The sequence below is a fragment of the Mastigoproctus giganteus genome, chromosome 8, assembly GCF_048544385.1.
Source record: "Mastigoproctus giganteus isolate SK-2022 chromosome 8, ASM4854438v1, whole genome shotgun sequence".
Lineage (NCBI taxonomy): Eukaryota > Metazoa > Arthropoda > Arachnida > Uropygi > Thelyphonidae > Mastigoproctus > Mastigoproctus giganteus.
The window spans coordinates 17,691,923-17,705,169 of NC_143582.1; the positions used below are offsets into that span (position 1 = coordinate 17,691,923).

At 36.3% G+C, this 13,247-nt stretch overlaps 1 protein-coding gene across 1 annotated transcript in view; it reads left to right on the top strand.

The window, feature by feature from the left end:
- Lrrk (Leucine-rich repeat kinase) overlaps positions 1-13,247 on the top strand; it is a 431,475-nt gene that overhangs the window by 169,764 nt on the left and 248,464 nt on the right. Inside the window, exons 14-15 of the mRNA XM_090380151.1 lie at positions 1,557-1,679; positions 9,854-10,103. Coding sequence (XP_090236277.1) covers positions 1,557-1,679; positions 9,854-10,103 — 373 coding nt within the window. The remainder of the gene's footprint in view (positions 1-1,556; positions 1,680-9,853; positions 10,104-13,247) is intronic.

The following is a 13,247-nucleotide window of genomic DNA, read 5'->3' on the forward strand; positions in this document are numbered from 1 at the left end:
CGATACAATGGTAATCGATTAATATCGTAAACCGGGGTACACTGTATTGTATAGCTACACACATGGTTTGAAATGTGGTATTTATGAACTTTAACATTCATTTTTTGCATTAATGTTCATATTTTTGATTTTGTTCATACTTGAAGAAAACAAAAACTCGTGAAAGGGCTCTGCCTGTATATGAAATTTCTGAGCAATCTTAGATTAAAAATAAGACCACTATTTATTAGATATTCAGTGAATTCCTCCCTGTGTGTCTTAATATTTTTGCAATGGTTTATAGTTGTTAGAGTTTAAAATAATGAAAAGAAGTTTATCATTCTGTTTGTTATCTGTGATGAGTTTTATGAATGATTTTTAGTTGATCTTTTATAGTTTGGGAAGGATGTCTATGGATAGAGAATCCTTAACCTGTAGATTATTAATGAGATTGATACTGGACATAGTTGGGCTGACTGCCCATGAGCAGAGCACATTCTGAGTCCTTTATGGAGAAAACCCATGTCTGTATTAGATATATAATGATGCTTAATCTTCAGAATATTGTTATGAAACAATGGCAAAAAAGATCAGATCTTACCTCAGTATATATATATATGTATATATTTATGTATGGGAGACGGTTGCTGGAGGAGAATTGATAGTGGAGCAAGAAATTTGTGATCTATATTATATAAATCAAGAGCAGCCAACTTTTCTTGTGGCATGCCACGTAATTTGTTGGATATGCCTTATGCACCACCTAGGAGCAGATCTAGAAGCTACCAAAAATAATATCCCCCATTGAACAATGCTTAGCACCACTAAATGGTTTTGGTAACCATCTAAATGAATTTTGTGCTAAGCACTTGTAATAAAAAAAAAAAAATTAAAACAGTTTTATGTATATAAAATAAATTTAATATAGATTAACAAATCACTGTTCACTCATACAGAATCAATGTTTACAAGGAGCTTGCTAACTCTCCCTTCTTACCTGCACTAAATTAATGCTAAAGATCAGGGGTGGCCAACGAGTCGATCGCAATCTACCAGTCGATCGCGGATTTAATTTCGTTCGATCACAACGAATTTTAAATATACAGACATCCCTCGATTTGTGCACCTTGTGCAATGTAATTTTTGAGATGGTAGATCGTGGCACATTTTGAAGGAGAAAAGTAGATCGCATCACAAATTAAGTAGGCTACTCCTGCTAAAGATGATAAATTTCATGAGCTTAGGTTCCTATCACCAAAAATTAAAAAAAAAAAAAAAAATCTAAAATTTTTTTTTTTACTGCTAGAAATTATAATCTAGTTCTTTTACACTTAGATCTTAATTTCTGGTTTTTTTAAAATCAACTTTATGAGTTTTTGTTATTTTTTGAAAGGTGAGCAACAGACAACAGTTGTGTGGGCCATTTGTGGCAAGCATGCTACAGGTTGGCCTCCCCAAATATAAATATATAATATGAGTACATAATAAATAAATATATTTCTATATATATAATATTTTAAATTTCTTTTAAACCTTCTTTACAAATTTATAAGAATGTCTTAATTTACATATTTTAGAAAGAGTATTATGCTACACATCAGTATTTCCTTTCAAAACGATCTCTGTATTTAGTATTATGGAGAATTACTGATGGTGAGAGAGGGGTTGATGGTATACAGCAGTGGTTAGTTAATATACAGGTAAGAAATAACTTGTATTTATTTTTTATTTGTGTGTGTGTGTGTGTGTGTGTGTGTGTGTGTGTGTGTGTGTGTGTGTGTGTGTGTGTGTGTGTGTGTAAAATTTATATATGAGGTGTTCAAAAATTTCTGGGACTAAACTTATATTTGGAAAATGAAGCTTACCAACTATTTTTTGGATGGATCTTCCACAAAGTAGCCTAGCACTTTGTGGAATTCAGCACTTTTGCAACTGCAGGAAACATTTCTGATATTATTCTTTTGGAAGTGCAGTTTCAGTGTTGAGTGCTGAATAATTTCCACAATCATTGCAAATCTGTTAGTCTTCAAGGTGGATTTAAGCTTTGGGAGGGAAGAGGAATCAAAGGAAACTAAATCTGAAGAGTATGGCAGATAGGAAACCACAGTAATAGAGTGCTTCACAAGAAATTCTTGCAAGAAATGTGCTGCTAGGCTGTTGTCATGATGCAAGCATCAGTTCTGTGGAGCCCAATTTTCCAGCTGTTTTCTCCAAACAGCATTCCACAATCACCTTAAAACTCTTTCATAGTATTCTTGGTTCACTGTTGATGAGCCAGGACAAAAATACAAAAAGCACTATCTTTGCATTTCATCAAGATTGCCTTGCTTTTTTCTGGTCCTCAAATAAGAAACTCTTAGGAATAGTTTCTCATTGAAACTATTCCTAAGAGTAGTCCATGCCATCTGAGTGCAGTGAAGGATCTAATATACAGTGGTGGGCAAAAAAACTGCATCACTTGTGAATTTTACAAATAATGTCTTGCGCTGCATTGTTACAGAAATGTTCGAAATGCATTTCTTAGAAATCCAATAAAAAGACTCCACCTGATATACCTAATTGCCATAAATATCGTCCCAAAGAATAAAATACATAATTAATGGAAATATGACAATCGTGACAACTAAACATACATTTTATTGCATTACGTGTACAAACTGAAATGACAAGTTAATGTAATAGTATTATGTACTGTAAATCAGCAAAATAAGTCCTCAATATTTTGTTGTTTCTCCTCGAGCTGCAATTACAGCCTTGGAGCGATCTGGCATAGAGTTAATCAACTTCTGGATGTGCAGTTTCCCAATTTCATGGTATCACACCCCTTGAGTGCTTTCCTGCAGCTGAATATTACTTGTTGGCTTCTTCTGAGCAATTTTAGATAACATTATGTACCTACCAGCAATTTTCATTAGGATTCAAATCTGGACTGCTTCTGGGCCAGTTCAACACTGTAATGCCAACATCTCTGAGGTATGATTGCACCTTAAGGAAGAAAAATGGGGAAAAATATTGGAGTAAGTATGTTTTAAGCCTTGTGAGATGAGAAGACAAACTCATTGCTAAATCTAAATAGCATAGAACTTACCAATTTTGCTGTGTGGCAAGGTGCTGAACCCTGTTGAAAAATGCAGTTTTGGACCTCTGTGTGGTAATCCTAATAGCAGGTTTCAGGCATTCCTCAAAGGTAGCAGTGTAGCTTTCTGCATTCACCGTTCTGTTAATAAACTTAATTTGCCTCACACCTTTGCTTGTTATCCATCCCCGGACCATCTGACTGGCACGGAACTTTACAGTCGGTGTTATGCAGTCATGATGGTATGCCTCTGATTTTCGCCTTCTAACATATCACTTCCCATCTGAGCCATGCAGGTTGAATTTCAATTCGCCAGAAAAGATGATGGTGTCCCATTGCTCCTTTGTACATGAAACATGCGTTTTAGCCCAAGCAAGTTGCTTCTTCCTCATTTGTTGGGTCAACAAAGGCTTCTTCTTGGGCCAATAGGCATGCAGACCACATTCTGAAAGCTGTCTTTGAATAGTTCATGCACTTGTTTCCACACCAGAGACCATCTCATAGTCCAGTTTTACTGTAGATCAAGAGCAATAATGAGCGTGTATACCCTTCCAATGCCGTATTTATATAAATAGCTGATGCAATACCTTGCAATTACTGTCTGATGAAATAGAAGTGTTATCTGATGAATACCTTTGCTTTGCGACAAATAAAATGACTGTAATCAAACAATATCTTATACATTTCACTACAAATGTTACTTTTTTTTAAGGTGATACAGTTTTTTTGTCCACCACTGTAGAAATCCTTACTGTACTAGCTTTCTTTGTTTTCATAGCAAACAACACTTCACAGAACTTTTTTTTCTCTTAGCTTTTTACTATTCTCATTATTTTGTTAAAAGTAGGTGAATCTTTTTCATAAGGTTCTGCAACTATGGGTGAGGTATGTGTTACTGTATGTCCACTAGAAATTTGGTACATTGGGAATTTTGTTGAAGAGTGAAAGTGGGGAGAAGGGAATAGAGGAATTGTCTTAATCCTTTTGCAGTAATGAACTTCAATTAGATTTTATACTTCGCTGTTACATTTGGAGGAGGGATTATCCTTTTCTAGGATGGGAGAAATCCCTACCCCCATTGGAGGTGGTTGTTTTATACTCTGGCATTGTTTTAGAGTTGGCTCTAATACATCCAAATTGCCCTCAGAATCTGGCCCTTTAAGTTGCTCATTTGGATGATTAGGTAGATATGAGACAGCACAATTCCTAGTGTACCAAATTTCTTATTGGAGATGAAGTCGGACATGTATTGGCCAGAGTGGCAGATACACACACACACACACACAAAAAAGTGGAAAAAAAAAAAAAAAAAATGTGATAAACATATGGTAACCCTTCCACGTATGTGGGAGGGTTTCCTCAACTGTACCTGAAACAGGCCACTCCTTGGAATTCCAACAGCCCTTTACCTGTCCAAGCACAGTGCATTATCTACAGACTTCCCATCACTGTCATGCGATCTCCCTTAAGATTCACCTCTTTATGCCAGCTTTCCTTGTTCTTTGCAGCAAATACTCTGTTAGCTTTTTTATTTTGTTAATAGTAAGTGATCAGCTTAAGTTTTTATTAATATTTCACTGATGAAGCAAGCAGGAATGATTATTAATGCTTTATATACCAGTTAAATATATGCATTTCCAGAATACAGTCACTCCCCGATTTATGTAAGGGTTGCGTTCCACAGCACTCGCAACTATGCTCGCTGAATTTCATTGAAACAAAAAAAAAAAAAAAAAAATGTTCAACAAACATGTAATTAGAATTATTTATTCAATTTTTTTATCTTATGTGTGGGAAAAATTACAAAAATGTACAAAATTATAAAATTACAAAAAGAGAGGAGTCAGGCATAATATCAGCAAGTTTTACCTTTTGAGCATCGTTGCCAGAATCAGCATCTCCAGCTGATAAGCATGCCGCTGCAGAAGTTGAGAGCTATGGAGATTTAGAAGGGGTTTTTTCCAATACATCACACAATTTCTCTGCAGCTGCAGAATCGGCACTGCCAACTTCACCGCATACTTTAATGTTTTGGAAACCAGCATGATGCTTGAACCTATTAAACCACCTGTTGCTTATCACGAACTTGGCTTGGGGTTCGCCATACTTATCCTTAATATCTTCATAAATATTTCTTGCTTTTGTTTGAATGGCTATTGGACTCAGGGGCACTTGCTTCTGAATCTGATTTTACATCCATATTATTAATAGCTTTCCATCTTCAATATATAGCACCTGAACGCTGTTTTGTGTTGATCTTAAATGCATTGATCCTTTTAACATGTTCTTTTATACATGCACTGTCCCTTAAAATAGTATTCAATGTTGAAGCAGCGAGACCTAATTCCATGCAATAGATGACAAACTTTGTCCTACTTCGTACTTCTTAATTAATCATCTTCATTTCTAAATCAATTTTGTTTCATTTCCTAGCACTGCCACTTTCCCTTCACCATTGTAATAAGAAATAGGAATGAAGAGAAGATACTGAAAATTTATTTATGTTTTTTATATGATTGAAGATTTCCGTGAAGGGGAACTCATTTCGCCATAATACTGTAACGTAAAAACCCACACAATTCCAGTTATCAGTATTATCGCAAATGCAATAAGATCGAGTTTACTACCCGTTTATAATAGATTGTGCTAACAGAAAAGCTCAATAACTTGGAAAGTGCAAAACTTGTTTTTAATGTTTTATGGTAGTGACCTCCAGAAATGTGTTTTAGAAAAATATCACAAAGGCATTCAAAATTGATTCTTATAATGGAACATATGATAACAATGAAAGTGAAGTGCAATTTCCATTATAAAATGACCTTTTAGAGAGATAAATAGCTTAGTTATATAGTGAAAATTTCAACTTCTGAGGTCTTGGAGCAAATTACCAAAAAAAAACAATGTGTTATTGGGTTCACATTACAATATTTTCATGATAGCTCCATTTATTCCTGCAGGATACAAAATACGTTTCCACGATTTTTTTAAGTTTGCACCGGCTGGCAAAAACGTACGTAAAGTTGAATTTCTGTAAGTCGAGTATTGTATAAGCCGGGGAGTGGCTGTAATTCTCTGGATGCATGCGCTCCAAATAAAATTCATCTCTAACACATAGTTGAGGGTGTGATAATTCCCTCCAAACTTGTTAGAACCAGTGATGCTGTGTAATCTGTCTACAGGCAAGTGTTTTTTCAAAATTTAGTTGGACACTGGACACATGGGGATGAAAGTCATCCCATGAACCCAGTGGAATTCAAAAAACTGCCAGTGAATGATGTCTGTTATTGAACCTGCAAACTTAATTATCACTAAAAATTTTGTTCATGTAGCCCAGAGACCAAAAGCTACCAAACAGTTTGTTGCAGTTCTCATATTTAGCATAGAGAACTGTCTACACTAAGCAGTGATCTAGTAAGATAACATACTTTCAGACCATAGGTTTTCAAATTGGGTCCATGAGATTTTTAATGAGAGAAGTGAATTTTTTTTTTTTTTTTTGAAAGAAAGAATGGCAGATAATGCAGAAAAAAAATCTGGCATAAAGGCTTTTGAGATATAATTACAATATTTTAATATGGATTAAGAAGTATTCAAGATTTAGAATTATCTAGAACAGTGGTTTTCTAAGAGTGTTCCATGAAACCCTAGGGTTCTTCTACAAAGGTACTGCAAATGTTCCTTTAAATTTTTATTTAATATGTATACACATATTACTGCTTTTAATTTGCTGTTAATTATTGTTGTTTTTCAAGATATTAGTGTTCCACAGAAAATTTAGATTTGCAAAGGGCTTTATGGAAAACAGATATTCCAAAAGGCTCCACAGCAAAAAAAAAAAAAAAAAAAAGTTTTAAAAGCCTTGTTTTAAGCAGTAGTGATATTTTCTTTTCTGGTATTCATTTGTGCCCTTTGTACACTTGTCTAGTTTTTCTCATATTTTTAGATAATTCTCATAATTATTTTTCTCTTTAAAAAAATATTGGGAACATGCAGTTTGAGTTATTTTATGTAAATGTTGGATTGAGTTATTTTATGTAAATGTTGTTTTATCCAAATGTACAAGGTTTTACACATGTGCTTCAGAACAAAAAAAAAAAAAAAATTCTTCCATTCCACATTGGAGAAAGTACTCTTTGTTTTTTATTCAGGGTGTTTTTTTACCATATGATTTTTATGATGTGTGTGTGAAAGTTAGCTTACCATTGCATTACTTCAAATACAAACAATAATGCCAGCTGAAAGAACCAAAAAGCTGTATTTTCAAGAATTAAACCAAATAGAATTCAGATTATCCAAATCGTATAGAATGTCACACTCTAATTTCAGTTTTAAAATGCAGATGCCAATAAAAGCTAGTTCTCACAAGCTTACCTTTGAGATTGTATGTGAGTCTTGTTGTAAGATCTGGAGCTCATCTTTTGACGGGTTGTGACAAAAGAAAAGTTATATCCTTGGGAATTGCTTGTGGTACACTTCTTTGTGAACTTTTGTTCCTTCACTAATGAAAAAAAAATAAAATTCTGCTGCTGCTTGAGGTCATTCATGGCCAAACCATAACAGAAGTCCATTTCTGCAATTATGTAACTATACAACTAATAGAATTTGTAGCTGTGATATTTGTTGATCGTATATTGACATTCTGGGTGTCAAAAGTCTGTTCAGTTGTGATCTTAGAAAGGAGGGGGGGGGGAAATGTGTGCACTTTTCTTATGCAGAAAGGCAGAGAAGTGCTTTTGCCCTTTTGAATAAATGAAGAGTTATTTTATCTATGAAGAACAATTGTACTTTTTTTGGAGCTTTTAAGGCTTGAACTGATATTCCTTTTTGGCTGTGTAGTGGACTGTTACGCCATTGACACTTATGCTAACTTTCTGAGTAACTGATGAAAATTTTCATGTTGGTCATTGTTTGTTCAAAATATATTATAATACTAATTTATGATAACAATGGAAGTGGATAATTAAATTTTCTTTAATTTAATTAGGACCAAACATTGCAATTCTTCTGTAAGTCTTCATGAGTGGCTAAAAATATTTACAAGGACCTTTTTCATGCTGATTAACTATATGTTATCTATAAATTAGTTTCATGATATGGTGCCTCCATAGCCAGGTGGGCAGGAGCAGCAGTGCGTAGCACACGCTTCTTGATTAGACCGGGGTTCGAGCCCGTGACCACCAAATACGGAGGGTGCAGAAAGGTCAGAGAATGACCACCGCATATCCCTGGAGCAATATGGCCTTAGTTGCTAATGCTCATAAAAACCAAATAACAAACAACAACAATAGCTCCTTATTTGTCAAACCTGTTTAACAGTAAAAAGTTTCAATGAAATCAGATCAGTAATGATATACAAAAATCAAGGTTTAAAAAATAACAAAAAAAGTGAAATACAATACACTGAGTGATCACTGAATTATGACCACCTACCTAATACTTCATAGGTCTTCCTTTTGCCTTCAGTACAGCAGCTATCCGATGTGGCATTGATTCAACAAGATGTCAGAAGCGTTTGGGAGGTATGGCCAACCATACAAGCTGTGTGTAATGTGGTCAGCAATGCAGGTATGGAGGTGATTGGTGTATCCAGACGCCAGATATGCCTTTCCATAGTGTCCCACAAGTGCTCTATGGGATTGATATCGGAGAAGTTCGGAGGCCAGTCAGTATGCTGAAGTCAGAACTGTGTTCCTCAAACCATTCCTGCACAAGTGCCCAATGGCTAGGCACATTGTCATCTTGGAAGACACCATCGCCATTCAAGAAAAAGTGTAACATAGTGGGGTGTACACAGTCAGCAAGCAGTTGATAATAGTGGAGACCACTGATACGTTGTTCCACATGCGCCAGGGGTCCAAGTTCCTGCCAGTGAAACGTGCCCCACACCATACAACCGCCTCCACCAGCCTGCACTTTTGATACCATGCATGATGGATCAAGAGCCTCATGTTGTTGACACTAAATCTGTATACGACCATCCACGGTGTGGAGTAAATAACGTGACTCATCTGACCAGCACACCCTCTTCTAGTCTTCTAACATCCAACTCGCATGTTCTTTGCACCAGGCGAGTCTTTTACACTGATGAACCTTGGTTAGGAGAGGATGGCATAGGGGTCGTCTGCTGGTATAGCCCATACGTGTGAGTGTGCGATGAATGGTCATGCCAGATATGGTTCTGGGTTGGCCCTTGTTGTATTGGGTGATCAACTCTTTAACGGTGCTGTGCCTGTTCGCCTGTACGCGTTGTCAGACCCATCTCTCCCCTCTAACATCAACCTTTCGCTGACCTTTGCAGTTTTGCCGTCGGGTCATTGTTTGACTATTTTGACACCAGTCCTGGTACACTTTAAAAACGGTGGCTCTCGAACACCCCACCAGTTCAGCCGTTTGGGAAATCGAGGCACCAGCATGTCGAGCACCCACAGTCTGTCCTTTATCAAAGTCCGATGAATCTTTCCTTTTTATCCATCACGCTCGGAATTTTACTACCGAATGAACCACTGACACCTTATCTACATATATCGATAAGGTGTCAATTGACCTTATCTATATATATATATATAGATAAAGTCAACTAACTCCGCACTCTCGTACTTCACGTGGTCAACGGGTCACATTCAGTTTTCATAGGGGTGGTCATAATTCAGTGATAACTCAGTGTATCTTTAAAAAAAAAAATTTTGCGTTTGTGTGGGTGTGTGTGTTTTTATTTACTTCTCTCAGTGAGTATACTTTGTTATATTTTCCTGTATGTATAAAGTGGCTTAGTAATCTACAAGTGCAACTTTTTTTTAGGCTCGTGCTCCCAATGCTCCCGTTATCATTGTGGGGACACATTATGACCTAGTTAAGGAGCGATTTCCACCAGCATACTCTGAAGATTTGCAGCAATTGATTAGAGAAAAATTTATTAATATAGTTGATGCTGATAAATGTGGTCTGCCTAGAGTATTGGATACAATTGAAATAAGCTGTCGTACTCGGCATAATATCAAGTTGCTATGTAATCTTCTGTATGATTTAGTCTTTGATCTTAAATGTCCCGGTAAGTATGGGTATCAGTTATAATAGAAATAAGACTTTTTTGAGTTGTATACAAATAGCTCCTTTTTATTATATAGTTTTTCCATTTAATATGCAATTTTTTTTTTTTTTTCTTTAAATGAAAACCCCAAACACAAAAGGTATTAGAACCTATAGTATTTAGGACCTTGTATGGGTTGAAGGCTGAGAAGATGAGAGAAGTTACTTATTGACATTAGACTTGAATTTCTGTGGCTTGTAATTTTCAAGAAATGCATATGAAGGGAGGTTGTTCCAGAAAACAGAAGTTGAAGGAATAAATGAAGAAGAAAAGTTGGTTCTGCGAGTTTGATTTTGGACAGTAAGAAGATGCTGACTAGCTGTGGCATACGTTCAAGCTGATTTCAAAGAGAGAGGAGACAAACGTGATCAAAAGCCGTTGAAATGTCAAAAGCAACTGTTTGAGTTTCGCAAAACTTTTCCATTGAATTTGTCCATAAATGGGTAACATAAGCCAGTATATTCCCAGTGGATTGATAAGATGGAAGGATTCTAGATAGTTTAGGAGTTAGCAGATAGAGTTCTCCGTTGCTTTAGAAAGAATAGAAGTAAGTTCAGTGGGACAATAATGGGATGGGAGAAATTTGTCACCCTTTTTAGCAACTGACTGGGTGAGGAAATTTCCAAGCAGAAGGAAAAACCCCAGTGGAATAAGAAAGTGTAAAAAGGTGACAGAGAACAGGAGTTAGAACAGGAACACAGGTTTTGAGAACAAGTGGAGAAATGCCATCAGGACGTAGTACTTTCTTGCCATGAAGACTGCTCATAATTCTTGTGACATCCTTTTGATGGAAGACCACAGGAGGCATTGAATGGAGTGTGCTGGACATGGTAGAAATTGGTTTGCCATGATCATCAATACAAGAATTAGAAGAAAAGTTGAATGCTAGTATGTCAGCTTTTGTCTTTAACTGAAGTGGCAATAGAACTATCAGAGTTTAACAGAAGTGGTAGTACAGATGGGCAAAAGTTGCATCCTATAGCTTTGGCAAGAGACCAAAATGCTTGACTACTGTTTGGACTTGAAGCAAGTTTTCTGCTCTTAGCCTGTTCAAAAATCTAGTTTGAGCTGAATAATAATTGCTTTACAATTGTTGTGAGCTTTGATATAGGCAGAAAATGAATCAGAAGATTTTGATTCAAGCCAGTTGCAATATGCAACTTTCTTATCTTGAACAGACAGTCTTAGCACTTTTATTGGAAAACCAAGATTTAGATAAAGGACAAGATTTTAAGGTGGAGCGTAGAATAAAGGATTTCATCTCTACAAGAATAATTTTACTGACATGATCTGAGCAAACACTGACATCAGTAGATTTAAAACAGCAATCTAACCAAGGAAAAGAAGATTAGAAATCTCACAGATCCTCCCATTTTGCATTCTTATTATGCCAAACAACAAGAGGCTGAGAATGGCCACAAGAGAAAGACCATCACCAAGTTGTGATCTTAAGTGCCTAGAGGACCACTCATTTCAACTGTGTACTTGGAAGAATTGTTCATGAGAAAAAGATCAAAAATGTTGGCTGTGTGATTAGGATTGTTTGGTATTCTGGTATGTAAATGAACAGTCATAAGCAAAAGCCTCACCATCTTGAACAGCTGAGTCCATGAGACTAGAAAATGGGAGCCAGCTGGAGTTGTGAACATTAAAATCACCAAGCTAAATTACCTCACTGTTAGGAAATTTGGACTGGAGAAAGTTAAATTTAAAGAGAGGAAGTCGAAGAGTTGTAGGTGATGAGCAGAGTTGGGAGAATGACAGAAGTAAAAGATGAATTTGACAGAATGGGTTAGAGAGATTTTAAGCCAGAGAAGATTGAAAACAGGAGATTCCAGATTGCTAAGTCTCTGACGGAACATCAGAGCTGACATATGCACTAATACCACCGTTGAAGCAAAAGGATTCATACCGCCAATAATTAGGACAACTGAGATGAGCAGTGGTTGAATCAACCAACAATTGGGATTCTGTCAGAAAAAGTAAGTGGGACTTGGCAGACTTGTAAGTGGAAATGGACATCATTGAGATTGGAAAACTGAGACTACATATATTTGTGAAATGAACAAGGATGTGTGTGTGTGGGGGGGGGGGTTAGATCAGCTGCTGCTTGACAGAATATGACCTTGACAATGTCCCCTGCATACATGCTACCCGACTGTTGACAACGACCTTGACAACGACCCCTGCATACATACTATCCAAACTTCTTCCAGTCACTGTCTGTCATAGTAGTGGCAGTGAGATTATACACTAGCTGATCCAGATGCCTCCTAGAGCGTTAACAATAGGTTCTGTCTAGTGGCCAGCCTGCAAACATCATTTTAGAGCTGTACCCTCAAAATGTAAGGGAGATTAGATCTTGCATGATGCCCATCATAATCTGAAAAGACATCAACCATACTGCATGATGAAAGAAATCAGTTGGGAGGAGGTTGCCAGAGCTTTGCCCTGGAGGTTAAACATGAGTTTCACCACAACGTCTAATAAGCAAAGTGGTGATATTGTACCGGTTGATAAGAGAGTCATCTACCACCTAGTATTTCTATCCCTGCTTAGGTTGGTTCACACTTGGGGATCTGTTATTATATTATATTTCTGATATGCTAACAGAAATATTTTTGAGACACATAGTTGACACTGATTTGTTTTTATTTTCCCAGTTAAAGTAATGATCCAATTTAATTTACATTTTTGCTTAATGTAACCAGTAGCGCATGTGAATATGTAGTCCCCATTGCTTCACCAACAGATAGAAAATTGAATGCCGTCAAACAGTCTTTTTCTTGGAATATGCTATCGAGTTGTTTCCTTGTCTTTATTTAAACTAAGAAGTTTAAATTTGATTAAGAAATCAAGCCTAATGTCATTTGAAGTTCAACATGTTAGCAGTCACATACAATCATATTACGCTCACAGGCATGGGAAGGCAAGGGCTTAATCCCAAAATTAGATGCTTTGTAGTATAGGTATTTATGAATATCTTTTGCATATTTTTTTTATTCTCCAATAATACTAAATTGGGGCTTAGAGGGGAACAGGTATCCTGTGTGTTATCAGACACTCAGCCTAAAACACTGATGGATCCAATATCTCTCTATTACA